At 45.6% G+C, this 13,246-nt stretch overlaps 2 protein-coding genes across 2 annotated transcripts in view; one reads left to right on the top strand and one right to left on the bottom strand.

Annotated features, from left to right (window-relative positions):
* Positions 1 to 376: 376 nt before the first annotated feature.
* On the bottom strand, positions 377 to 5,594 carry MPZ (myelin protein zero). The gene is made up of 6 exons (XM_040230032.1): positions 5,471 to 5,594; positions 2,772 to 2,938; positions 2,320 to 2,533; positions 1,944 to 2,079; positions 1,752 to 1,812; positions 377 to 1,651 (listed from the first exon to the last, which is right to left on the bottom strand). The coding sequence occupies exons 1-6, from the start codon at positions 5,535 to 5,537 to the stop codon at positions 1,550 to 1,552; spliced, it is 747 nt and encodes a 248-aa protein (XP_040085966.1). The 5' UTR covers positions 5,538 to 5,594; the 3' UTR covers positions 377 to 1,549.
* A 3,072-nt stretch (positions 5,595 to 8,666) lies between these two features.
* The window catches only part of SDHC (succinate dehydrogenase complex subunit C), a 30,379-nt gene continuing 25,799 nt past the window's right edge, over positions 8,667 to 13,246 (top strand). The window contains exon 1 of the mRNA XM_040230031.1: positions 8,667 to 8,738. Within this exon, the coding sequence (XP_040085965.1) occupies positions 8,719 to 8,738 (20 nt within the window). The 5' untranslated portion in view covers positions 8,667 to 8,718. The remainder of the gene's footprint in view (positions 8,739 to 13,246) is intronic.

Below are 13,246 nucleotides of genomic sequence, written 5' to 3'. Positions count from 1 at the left end.
CAGCTGAGCTGGTATCATTATCTCAGTTGTTTACAAATGCAGAAACAGGCTTACTTAAATCAAGAAACTAGCCCTGGGTCACACAATTTGTGAGTGGCTGAGATATTTTAAGAATACACAGTTTAGTGAAGAGGGAATCTGTTATAACCCATGTAAACGCAGAGCCTGACACACAGTTTTAGCACATAATACAAACTCACTGGATATTTGTTGAATGTACGACTATGTCTTATGAGCCTGTTTCACAGTTCTTTCCACTAGACTATGTAACCCCATATCATGAAATCAAATTCTTAAAAACTGAAATCAGTTGGAGAAGAGTAGGACTGGGTATTAGAGGCAGGGATTACTCCCAGGAGAATGAGGAAACTGGAGATGGAGGCAGCAGCTTCTGGAAATGTCAGTGTTTATTAAACATTTAAGGACATTTGGGGGGGTTTGAGAAGAAATATACAGGATGTAGAAAAATCCTAAGAATCCCCTGTGGCTGGGAGTGCAACCTCTTCCCTTTCCCCCTACTTCTCATTTGTTTTTTTTCTGCCTTTTCTTTGGTTATTTAAAAGCTATTTCTTAAGGCTCATCTGCCCTTTCCTCAGCCCCTGACCTGTGAGGATCCTTTGTCTCCCTCTCTCCATTCCCGTCACCTTGAGTCCCAGAACAGTGCTCCAGAGTGGTCAGGGGGCACCATTCCTGTAGCTGAGGTTTGAGGATCAGGAGCCCCTCTGCTTGAGCTGGCTCTCCATTAAGGATTTAAAGTGGGGGGGTGGGTGGTGGTGGTGGTGAAGAATTGCAAAAGCCACATGACGTCATTGGTACTCAGTCATGGGGGGAGGGTAGAGCATGGGCACAGATAAACAAACAAACAAAGAAGAATGGATTAAAAAATAAAAAATAACTAACAACCTAAATAAGCCCTGAAGGAGAGTCTGATCTGGGTGACCTGGGTGTTAGCTGGGAGGGTAGAGTACGGAGCTCAACCACCTGAAGGAGGGGAGGGAGGGTCAGAAAGAAGAGAGCCAGAGGGACAGGCTAGCTGGTGCAGGGGATGGAAATGTCAGGTGGCCTGGATTTGAGGCAGGGGTATCAAGGTCCCTTTCTTCTCGGCGCCAGAGGAACAGGCACCAAACACACAGTCCTTGGGGCAAGTGAAAGATAGGATGGGGCCTGGGCTTCCAGAAAGCCAGGGGCTGAAAGGGGGGAGAATACGAAGTGCCTGGGTAATGAAGTCTGGAATGAAACTTACATCTCAAAAGGAAGTGAGGGCAGGGCAGGGCTGGGGAGCGAAGGAGGAAAGCACCTAGACGGGGGATAGAGGACCGGAGGTCCCCCTGCTCTGGCAGGGCCTTGGGGGGGGCGATCACTTTTCTGAGTCCAGGCCCATCATGTTCTTGAGGGCGTTCTTGAGGCTGGCTCTGCTGGGGGACTTGACAGCAGGCCGGAGCTCCGCGCTCTGCTCAGCCTTCCGTAGCTCCATCTCGATGACCACCACCTGAGAGCCCTTGGAAGCCTCCGCCCCTAACCCCCGACCCCCCGCCCGGCCCGCTAACCGCTATTTCTTATCCTTGCGAGACTCCCCCAACCCTTTAGTCTTCTTCTCACTGGCAGCTTTGGCGCTTCTGCTGTGGTCCAGCATGGCATACAGCACCGGCGTCTGTGGGGAGGAGCGCGCGCGTCAGGCACCCGTCGGGTAGGGCTTGACTGTTCCCAGCCCGCCCTCGAGGCTGCCCGGCGGCTTCCCAAGTCCCGCTAACCTGCCGGCCGCGCTTTGAGGAGTCCTTCGCAGTCTTGTGCAATTTGCCCTTCTCCATGGCACTGCAGGGATAGGGGGTGCAGTGGATTTGGCGGCTTCCTCTTCCCTTCGGCCCTCCCACCCATCTAGGTAGTCTCCGCCCAGAGACCGGGAGTCGTGGGTCGGGGAAGGGGTGTCAGGCTCCGCCCTTTACCTGAGCCTCCTCTGCAGGGCCGCCTGCCTGCGTAGCCAGCAGTACCGAATCAGGTAGAAAAGCAGCAGCGCCAACAGCACCACCCCCAGGACACCCCCGATCACGGCTCCCAGCACGACCCCGTACCTCGTAGGCACTAAACGGGGGAAGGAAAACAAGCGGGGGAATGAGCAGAGACAGTGTCTTTGGTTCCTCGCCACACACCCATTCCCTGCGGTTGGGGGTCTAAGATATCCCAACAAGGCTGCCTTCTGCCCACTGTCCCAGAGCCTGAGGGGCATAGCCCCGGGCCTTTTGCCCCTGGCCCGGCCTCTCAGCCAGGCCTGACCCCCTCTCTGAACTGCCTCCCATAGTCCCACCCCACCTCCTCTCACACCTTTTTCAAAGACATAGAGCGTGACCTGCGAGGTCTTGCCCACTATGTCTGGTGGGTTCTTGACGTCACAGGTGAAAGTGCCGTTGTCGCCATAGTCCAGGTTGTGTATGACGATGGAGCCGTCCTTCCGGTGAGGGTCCCCTACCCACTGGATGCGCTCTTTGAAGGTTCCCACCTCATCGATGTAGGGCTGTCCCTTGGCGTAGTGGAAGATCTGTGGGGAATGAGGGGAAGCATGCAACTCTCGCCTCAGGGTGGAGGATTCTGGGCTGCGGAGGGAGTGTCGGTGCTCCTGGGTCCCAGTCAGGGCGACAAGACTTGCCACTTACCTTGCCAAAGTTGGGGTTATGGCTCATAAAGGATTTCCCCTTCCTTAGCCCAAATTTTCTTTCCTGTGGTTGTCTGAAGCCCCCTTTCTGTTATGCAATCCCATTATTCCCCCAGGCACTCACCGAGATGGCATCACGGCCCCCTTCGGGCTGGTAGCGCCAGGTGAAGGAGAGGTCATCTGAAACCCACTCACTGGACCAGAAGGAGCAATACAGGGTCACCTGCGAGCCCACAGCCCCGTGGACCTCCTTGTCTGTGTAGACCACAATGGCCTGGACAGGGGAGAGCACTGCAAACATAGAGGGGGAAATTAGATGCATGTGTGGGCCCAGCAAGGAGTATAGAAGGAGTGAGATCAATGGGAAGTCAAGCATGAGTCACAGACCATCGCGGAGGTTGGGGCAAGAATGATGAATTCTGAGGCCCAGGTCTCTCTGGACTATTTGAATAGAAGAGTAGAAATACTGTGTTGGCTCAAGTTCTTCAGCATGTTTGACAGAGGAAATGAAATCAGCAGTACCAGAGTTCTCCGGAGGACTTTCAGACGTTGGGTTCAGTCTCCAGAATCTTACTTTGCCTTCAGATCAATATCTAATTTTTAAGCTATCCTTTAGATGCAGGCTTAATGATTTTTAAAACTTATTATAAATTATACAGGTAACACCCCGTGCATTCTTCTTATAACTATGCAAGCAGTATAGATAAAGAAAGCTAAAGTCTGTCTTGACAGCTCGCAACCAATTCCTCTTCTGTGGTCTCCTTCCAGATAGAACCAATGTTATCAGTTTAATTTGTGATCATTTTCTATGTATCAGACTCAACACAAACTCAACATACACATGTATGAAATAGTTTTGTTCTATGAAGCTTTTTTAAAAAAACATATATTGCATTACAGTTTACTTTTTTCCTTAAGAATATATGTATATAAAAGAATACAGGTGTCTGGGAGGGTGTCCCACATTGATGCCTAGCGATCAATATTATTGCTGCGTAGTATTTCATAGAATGGTAAACTCAAGTTTCTTGCAGAAAAGATGAAGATAACTGGAGACTGTAAGTCTTTTTCCCTGGCCCAACTGTCCTCATTGCTGAATCCCTACTTTCCATACAATTGCTCCTGACTGGAAGGATCAGGGAGGGGAGGATCTCATAGCCCTCTCAGGGGAAGCTGGATTCAAGCAGGAAACCCCTGCTGCCCCCACCCCAAGCCCCAAACTCAGATGACTCTGCTTGCGAGCCCTCTGTGCTTCTGATTTGACCCTCCTCACCCTCCTTCTGACCATTCTGGCTCAGTGCCACTCCCAAGACTCACCCATACAAGGAAGGCCATTCCAGGGAGATTATGTGTGTGGGTTGGCCCTGGCTGGGGGCAACTGTAGACCCTTTTGTTCTATGGGAGGAGGAGGAAGCAACCAAATAAATAGAGACCCATTGTCTGACCACTGACCAGTGTTGGGGGCTTATGCCTCCATTCCCCTTCCCCCATCCCATCCCCAGCTCCACAGTCCCAAATCTCCCACCTCAGCATGCAATACCAGTGATTCACCTCCTGGAACTCAGCCTTGGAGCCTTCTGGGGAATCCCAGATGTAACAAGGAAGGTTATTCATTGGATCTAACTTCTATTCCTCCTGTTCAAGTATAAACCACTGCCCTTCAGCTCTGTTCAATGGTTCTATGAGTGGGGCAGATGCTGGACAGTACCCTTTCTCCCTCTTAAACTCCGAGATTCCCTCTCCTCATTTCCCTCGGCATGCCCTTCTCCAATTCCCTATCCTTAACATTTTCTTATGCTGCTGCTAAGTCGCTTTAGTCGTGTCTGACTCTGTGCGAACCCATAGACGGCAGCCTACCAGGCTCTGCCGTCCCTGGGATTCTCCAGGCAAGAGCGCTGGAGTGGGTTGCCATTGCCTTCCCCAATGCATGAAAGTGAAAAAAGGAAGTGAAGTCACTCAGTCGTGTCCGACTCTTAGTGACCCCATGGACCGCAGCCTACCAGGCTCCTCTGTCCATGGGATTTTCCAGGCAAGAGTACTGGAGTGGGGTGCCATTGCCTTCTCCGAACATTTTCTTAGGGTACCTTCAAACAGTCCATTACAGCCCAGAGGAGTCTAGATTCTGGGTTTAGCCCTAAAGGAGCTGATAGCAGAGAAACTCTGACATTCTAACCAGCTCTTCCTCCCCCCTCTCTTCCATTTGCCCTACTTCTCGCCCATTGCACCAGGCTTCAGGGCAGTTTGGAGAGGGGAAGGATCCATTCAGATAACCCTGCTTTGAGTTTTTCTTGCTCCGTCAGTATCTGCCATGGGAGGGGCTGGCCAGCTTCTGTGGAAGATAGCTTTAGATGCAACAAGACCCTGGAATCTCACGGAACCTCCCTTGTACTCTGTTTACCCATGTAATGGACAACAGATGCAGAGTTAGAAACTGAGGCAGCAAATCCAAAGAGCTGGGACTACAACCCTTGGGCTCCACCCTTAGATCACATTCCCTGACTCTTTTCTTTGGGGAGACTAAGGTTAAGTTACCTCCTACACTACTGAGGAATGAGAAGGACCAGTTTCCAACCCCTATCCAGTCAAGTCCACCTTGGGGAAACACTCTATACTCTCTTCTCCATTCTCCCTTCACAGAATACCTTTATCTTAACAGCCTCTCTCCAAACTACATGTATATATATTTTTCTACAGAGACCATCACCTTCCTGCTCTTGCTCACTCTTTCTTTGGTTGTAGAGGGGAGTGCAGCGAAGGCCGTGGAAAGGTTGCTGAGAGACAATCTGAGCCCCAGGGCTCCCAGACTGGGTCAGCTCAACTTACCCAAGGAGGAGAAGAGTAGCGCAGCCAGGATAGGACTGGGGCTGGATGAGGGAGCCCCAGGAGCCATCGCTGGGGCAGGGCTAGGGCCCAGAGCGCCTGCGCAGTTGGGAGTGGGGGACAAGGAACTGAGCGGGGGTTCCTGGAACCCGCTTAAAATCCCCCAGGACCCCAGTGTGAGGGGGCTGTCCTGAGCCAGTAACCAATTGCAGCCTGGCATGTGCAGTTGAGAGGTGGTGGGGAGTGGGGCAGAGTGCAGGGAGCAGAAGTGGCATTGTGTCCTCTGGGTGGAGGGGTTGGGGGTCACATACCACCCCACACACTGAAGGCTTTGTGTCTGCTGGCCTCCCCTGCCCTAGGCTGGAATGTCATGTGGTGGGGGGGTGAAGGAGAGGGACAGAAAAAGGGACACAAACACATTTCTCTGAGGGACAGATGGGCAGGAGAACCTGAATCTTAAACCTATGAAAAAGGATTTTTCCATAGTCTCTTTGCCTGAGAGTGGCTCCTCTAGAGCCCTGGGAGTTAGTGAGCCCCAGAGAAATTTGAAAACAGGATATCCCTACTATCTTGACTACTATGGGCTGCAATACAGGCTTCCTGAGATGACCAGGTCCTTTGGGAGTCTTCATTTTTTTTTTTTTTCATTTCTCTGCATCTTGGGTGATTCTTTCCAGATAAAACCTTTTCTCCATGGGAAAATATCCAGGGGCTAATCCTCTGATCTTTTTCAGGAAGCTCTTCACTGCCTCATGCTGCAGTTTAAGTCCATTTCAGTCAAGAGCAAGGCAGCAAAATCAGAGTGAGTGCCAGCTACATAGATGAGTATGTGAGTATGTGGGTAGTTGAGTAATAGAGAGAGGAATAAAAATTAAGATCTTCCTTCAAGGAGTTCAAAATTTAGTTTGGGGAAGCAGAGAGGGGAGAATCAGAGGACAAACCCATTAACAATGAACTGTAATAAACATGATGCTTGGTATAGTAGCATGATGAACAAAGTGCCAAGAATATAAAGAGAGCATGCAGAGCTACATTAGGAAGATTAAGTTGTGTAACAGATATGAAACACAAAAGTAACTTTCATTTAATAAACGAAGTTCAGAGGAAGGGGTAGTCATGTCTAGAAGTCAGTAGTAGATGCAGACCAGCCTTTCAGGATGCATGGCATTTTGAAGAGGAGAAAGTGGTAGTGCAGATATCTGGGAAGGTAGAAGAGCAAGAGCAAAGACAAAGAGATAAGAAAGCATGTGTGTGGGCGTTGGGTAGATTTGTGAAGCCTGGCGAATATTCAGGGCAGATCTGGTATCCCCCATTTTGACTTGACATGGGGGATCTTGAACAGGCATCACAGGAAAGGAGGGTGCACAGGAAAGCTGAAGTCAGTCTGTGGAGGGCCTTAAATGACAGACTAAAGGGGTGGATTTAATTTGGTACATCATAAGAATTTGCTGAAGGTTTGGGGTTTGTATTTGGGGATAGGAATGGGAGTGTCTATATAGTCAGAGCTGAGTTTTAAGACAGATAAAGTGAAACTATTTAAAGAGCTAAATGAAAAAGACACTCATTGGATTTGTTAATGTGAAACTTCAGAGGGTCAATGACTAGAAGATCAATAGCAGAAAACTCTAACATAACAACTTCCTAAAGACTAAATCGCTTATTAAATGAAACCTGTTATTTTGAGATACCCATTAAGGAATGCATTAAAGCACAGTCTTGAAGATCAGCTGTCAGCCGTGTTGCAGAGGAGATTCCTGAACTAGATAGAAAAGCAGGTTGGAGCGCCTCAAAGTCTCTTCCAAAACCAGAAGCCTATTAAAGTGCTTTCTTTGCCAGCATTATAGAAATGTAAAATAGTATTTTCATTTGATGCAGAAAGAAGTGAATCTCCACTATGTAAGTCCTGAAAGGAAAAGCACAGGAGTGCTAAAAATAAATAAGATTTGAATATTAATGTAATGAATATGTTTTTATTGTAGAACAGGAGTGGCCCTGGGCTGCTGTCTCCTTCACTTCTCCTCACTACCTCCTCAAAAAGGGCTCAAGAACTTTTTCTCTCTTCCATTTCTTGCCACTTGTTTGTTTCTCCCTTAAGTCGTAAGTTCTCTGGAAGTGACTGCTGTGCTAGGTTTCCTCAGAACTGCTTTCCAGCATAGAAATCAAAGCGAGTTCTCCCCCACCCTCATCCCAGGTTATTCTGGCAGTGGGTGTCGCCCACATAGCCCTGAAACAAGGAACAAGGCAGCGCTGTTGTTAGTGGGCATCCAGCTCATGTGGCAGCTCAAGCCCAGGAATTGTGAGACATAAAGCTCATGGAGGTGGTTAGAGGATGCTCCCCATCCTCGGCGGATAGTGGTCTGGGAGGGTCTCTCCCCCACGGATCTCAACGTGTGCACTATTTCTGGTGAAGAAGGTTCACATAAGAATGGGAAAGAGCCCCAAGTATCTTTAATAAACTTGTTAAATTTAAGTATAGTTGATTTACAAAATTGTGCTAGTTTCTAGTATGCAGCCAAGTAATTCAGTAACGTATCTAGTCATATATAAATATATATATATATTCTTTTCCATATGGTTTATTACAGGATATTGAATGTAGTTTCCTATGCAGTAGGATCTTCTTGGTTATCTATTTTATATATAGTTAATTTATATCTGCTAGTCCCAAACTCCTAATTTATTCCACCCCCACCCCACTTGGTAATTAAACATTTGCTGTCTATGTGTTTCTGTTCTGTAAATAAGTTTATCTGTGTCATATTTTCGATTCCACATATAAATGATACCCTATTTGTCTTTCTGACTTACTTCACCTAGTATGCTAATCTCTTGGTTCACCCATGTTGGGTAAACCCAAAGTATCTTTTCCCTCGGTGTGTCAATCATCCTATAAGACGTTTTCAGTCTCACCTGGGAGGGGGAAGGAGTGAAACTAGACTAGGACGTCTTCAGTGAAGAATCTAGGTAAGTCCTCTGTTTTGTGGGGCTGAACAAATGAGTGTGTACAGCGGTGACATGTACACTGCAGAATCTGAGCCAGCCGCAATTCTGCCTAAATCTCACTTTCAAATAGAAGTCAGCTGAGAGAGAAAGAAGCACACAGAATAAGAACAGATAAAACCAGCCAACTGAACCCGACAGGGGACCAACCCTCTAAAAGAGTCGGTGTTGTCACGTGACAGAAGCCCCGCCCCTCCGGCCCAGAGGCGGTGGGGCCGTCTGACGTCACTTCCGTCACGCCGGAACCCAAGATGGCTGCGCTCTTGTTGAGGTGACTTTAGTTTGGGGCTGGGAGTCCGTGCCGGCGGCCCTCACGGGACCTGTATTGGCCCCTCACGTCTTGCTGATAGCTGTTCACCCGGTGCTTGGGCACGGAAAGGACCCGTGGGTGGAGGCGACGCAGTCTAGAATCCTAGAGACCGCTTCCCCACCCCCAGCCGCTCCTGTATATCGTGGAGAGCTTCGGGGTCACTGGCGGATTATCTTTTCCTTACTCCGTTTTGCGGAGGGGTCGCGGGGCTCTCGCTTGTTTTGCTTTCCCCACTTCTAATAGTTCTTCCCCAGCTTGCTCTCTGGGCCACGGCCAGAGCCGAGCTCCAAGAAAATAGCTCTCACTTTTTTATTTAGGGCTTGGGCTTCGAGGAGAAGAATCTTGGTGTACTTTACTTCTGTATTTTACTCTTGCAAACACCAGCTGCTGGCAATGTGTGGGCACTGTTCGAGTTCCTAACCGGCCCCTGGGTAGAAAGTGCAGGAGGCCTGGACCCCACCGGGCTGACGATTAGTAACAGCGCCTATAGCTGTCGCTCTGCTGCGCCAAAGCAGCCCGGAAATTCAATTTTAGTTTATTTTTTTATTCGGTGGGTGAGGGGAGTAGGTATCTCAGTTTTTCTCTGCAGTGTCAACTCGTCCAGAGAAATATCCTAGATTTTCTTCCATTCTGAATTGTCTGCTTTTTCAGAGGCCTCGTTCTCAGAGCCGTTATAGCTGTAGCCGCTTTAGTGACTTTAGACGCTCTTGGTACAAATCCCAGCACAGTTTCATGCCAGCACTATTTTTGGAAACTATTTGTTATGGAAAGTTAGCTTAAATGCTGTTGAGATTTAATTCCTGATTTCCCCAAATATCTTCTCCTTCTCTTTCCACTTCAGTCACCCCGCATAAAAATAGACGGACTTTATTTAGTTTTTCTCTGTGACAGAATGATTCCTCTTGAGAGTTGAGATCAGGAATGGTTTATCTTGATCCTTCATTTTTCTCCCTGTCTGTTATTTACAGTTGTGTCTCTTTCTAAAATGTGTCAGGGCTTGTCTTGCCAGATTGCCTCCTTTATTGCAGGTAGTTTGACCATAATTGAATGCTTTAAAATTCCTTGGTATATACATTTTAGTAGATGTCATAGGCTTTTTGGTGGCATTACCTTATAGCTTGTAGTGATCATATTGTGTCTGAACAGTTCATTTTAGGAGTTTCATGTTTAATACTTAGAAAGTGAGGATCACTGTATTCATTGAGTATGTCCAAATTAATTTTGAGCTATGTAGGACTATCATCATTAGGATTCATTAGTGATAGTACAAAACTCTTATGGGAGGGACACCTCTCTTCATTTCTCACAAGGGCTTTTTAAAAGGAGAAACAGGAGATTTCAAAAAAGTTTTTTTTTTTTTTTCTTGATGGGAGTTCTGGGGTCTAATTCTGTTTCACTAGAGGGATTTGTTTATGATGTGCTCATTTCACCTCAAAGGAAAATACCTTCTGAGAAATTCTAGGAGCTGGTTTCTAGTTCTAATAGTGTCACTAATTCCATTTATTTTAGACAAGTCTGGGTCATTGATTACATGATTGCCATTTCTTTGCAAATGAAAGTAGTCATAACTTGAACTCACGAGAAATATTTTCTAAATGTTTTTAATGCTTGGTTAACTAAAAATTATTAGTATGGCAGTACTGTATGTTACGGATTTTGAATAGTATTCTATATTTTGTATAGTCCCTGAACAGTTCACAAACTAGCTAGGGATGAACAAGCAGCTATGTAGCACAAGCTCCACTGATAGTCAGGGAATGATTTGCCAAAGCCAAGAAGACCTAGGTGGAGAACTCAGCTAAGAACAGCTAGGCTTCTGTCTAGTAATATTCATGTAACTTAAGCACAAACCCACCAAGAGTCATTAACCCTCTGGGCGTTGCCCATCGTATTAAATACTACATGTGAAGCCCCTCTAAAAACAAGGCTTAATTTATTTAAAGTCTGAATTCTTAAGACTGTGTTTTAAAATAAACATACTCATTCACAGACCATTTTTTTGAGCCTGTTCTATGTGTCATGTTGTTATAGGTGCTGTAGATGTAAAGTATTCCATTCTGTGCTGGAGGAACTCAAAGTTTAGCAAAGGAGATTAATTAGTAAGCAACCTAATTTTGATTTAGAGATATGAACAATTGCTTTGGGAGCATGGCAGGTGCAGCAGGTAAGGCTAAAGGAGTGAAGTTGCCATTTGGGAGTTGCTGGGTCTTGAAGGATGAGTTTATCAGACTAAGGGAGGTCCACGCAGAATAGCCTGAGCAAAGGCATGTGGTCAAAAGAAACTATTACTCTGTCTGTGGGTAATGTAACTTTCAGTTTGGTGGTATAGGGGGCTGAAGGGAACTTGTGGGGGAATAATTCTAGAGAATTGGATTGGGTCATGTTGAGAAAGACCTTGTTTGACTGTGGTATGAACCTTGTAATCAGTGGGGAACTGTTAAAGACTTTTAGGCAGGTGATTGATGAAGTCAGCTTTCTTTTTCAGTAACTTAACTGTTTATATTAAATGATAGGGAAGAGATTAGTGGTGCTAGGAGATCAATTCAGGAGTTCTTCCTGGAGTTGGTTGGATGCTCATACAGTTAATCAGAACTTTCCTGTATAAATGATTGCTCTTCATTGTGTCCTTCAAGATTATATATTTTAATGTTGTTGTTCACCTCAGACATTTATGAAACTAAATTTTCATGTGCCATCAGATCAGGTGTAGAGGATGTGCAAAAGAAAGTCATTATATTATATCTTGTTTTGGACTAAAAATGGGTTTTATTTAATTTGATGACATAGACTTGGCTTTGAATAACTTGTTTTTTTCCAGAAGTCAGATCCATTTTCAGCAGATGAAGATTTTTAACACCACAAAGAATTTTAAAGAGAAAGTGATGTGAATTCTAAGGACCTTTGGGAAACCAGTGAAATATTAATAAATTACATATATGTGGTATAGTGCAGTTTAGAGAGTGCTTTCCTATACATTTTCTCATGTTATCCTCCTAGTAATCAATAATGTAGGTTTTATCAATCCCATTTTACAAATGAAAAAGCTGAAGCTCAGTTACTCACTATACAACTTAGGGCAATCTAGACCTCCAGTCTGACTTTTATTACTTTGTCCAGTGTTCTTTCTACATTACTGTTGTTGCCTCGATTACAGGGAAGAGCTTCAGAAACAATTTGAGCAATGATTACATTTAAGGGGAGACGTATAGTGCATTTAGAAAGGGACAGCACTAACTGGAAATTATAAGTTCTGGTTTGTTAAAAACAAGGCAACTACTACTACTTTCTAACTGTAACATAAAGTGCTATTCCTGGGTTGGAAAAGAAATCTTTTCAGGGTTTCTGGTTTCACATGAAAGGCAGGGATAGATTAGATATCTACTCTTGTCATATCTCAAATAAGGTTATGTAGTTGAGCAACCAGATTCTGTTAGGGCCTTGTGGAAAGTTTACATTGGTATTTGTCTGGGAAACAATAGCACTAGACAGAGAGTGCTGTAGATTCCAACCCACATCTGAAAACTCTTGCTGGGTAGCTGAGTGACTGGACCTAGCCTGGTGTGAGGAATGCGTGCCCTGCAACTTCAGAGTCACAATTACTTCAATTGATATAAAGAGATTTGTTCCCACTTGTTTCTTTCTGGGAGTCTTGGGTGCACAATGTCTGTATTTACCCCTTGCCTCCAAAGCTGGGAAGAGTTGCCGAGCTGAATTAAGTGTTGGTTGGATTCTTTTTCCTTCCAGTAGTGGGCCCTTCTAGTTTTCTAGTGTAAAACAAGGTTCTTGAAATGTTTATGCCTCTAATATCAATGGTGTGAGGGACATCACGCACTTTTTTTAGAAGTGTTGGATCTTAACGTGATCTTGTATCCCCCACGGTACACAGTGGATATATGATAAACTTTTGTAGAATCTCAGTGTATTTTTAGTTTTGGTCCCAGAGCTTCACTTTGATACCTTTCTTAAATAAAGATTTGATATAATATGAGTTAAAGGGGTGTAGTGATCATGTGTTTTTCGTGATACCATGTAAACGCTGGATCAGAGCCTCTTTAGGTAGAATGGCTGGGCACATTTTAGTCTTGGACTTGAAAAGCAGTTCTGGTATTGATTGCTACTTAAAAAATAGCAGCATTTTAGTGGAAAGCTTGTGCATCCTCTTCCAGTACCTTTTCATGTGGATAGCAGAGAAATCTGCATTCTCATATTTTTTGCATTATTGTATGATGGCCTTTTTCACTTCAAGTTCATCCGGGTTGTCTAGCACCTGATGGTAGTTCCCTGAAATAACAGTTTAATACTTAGGACCCTCACTCTTCAAACCTCTGTTCTTTAAACCTTTTAAATTCATCCATTTGCACAGGTGTCTGCTTTAGCTAAGCTGTATAGTATTTGGGGGGCTTCCCAGGGGGTGGTAGTGCTAAAATAACCTGCCTGTGAATGCAGGAGATGTAAAGAGATGTGGGTTC

The sequence above is a fragment of the Oryx dammah genome, unplaced genomic scaffold, assembly GCF_014754425.2.
Source record: "Oryx dammah isolate SB20612 unplaced genomic scaffold, SCBI_Odam_1.1 HiC_scaffold_28, whole genome shotgun sequence".
Classification (NCBI taxonomy): domain Eukaryota; kingdom Metazoa; phylum Chordata; class Mammalia; order Artiodactyla; family Bovidae; genus Oryx; species Oryx dammah.
Note: the sequence above shows the minus strand (reverse complement) of the source record. Positions and strands in the feature narration are given on the sequence as shown.

Coding starts and splice junctions, on each gene's coding strand:
- MPZ (XM_040230032.1), bottom strand. CDS start 5,537: ATGGCTCCTGGGGCTCCCTCATCCAGCCCCAGTCCTATCCTGGCTGCG. Junction 2,939..5,470: donor GCTACTCTTCTCCTCCTTGG/GTAAGTTGAGCT, acceptor CTATGTTTGCAG/TGCTCTCCCCTGTCCAGGCC. Junction 2,080..2,319: donor GCTCTATGTCTTTGAAAAAG/GTGTGAGAGGAG, acceptor TCCCCCGTTTAG/TGCCTACGAGGTACGGGGTC.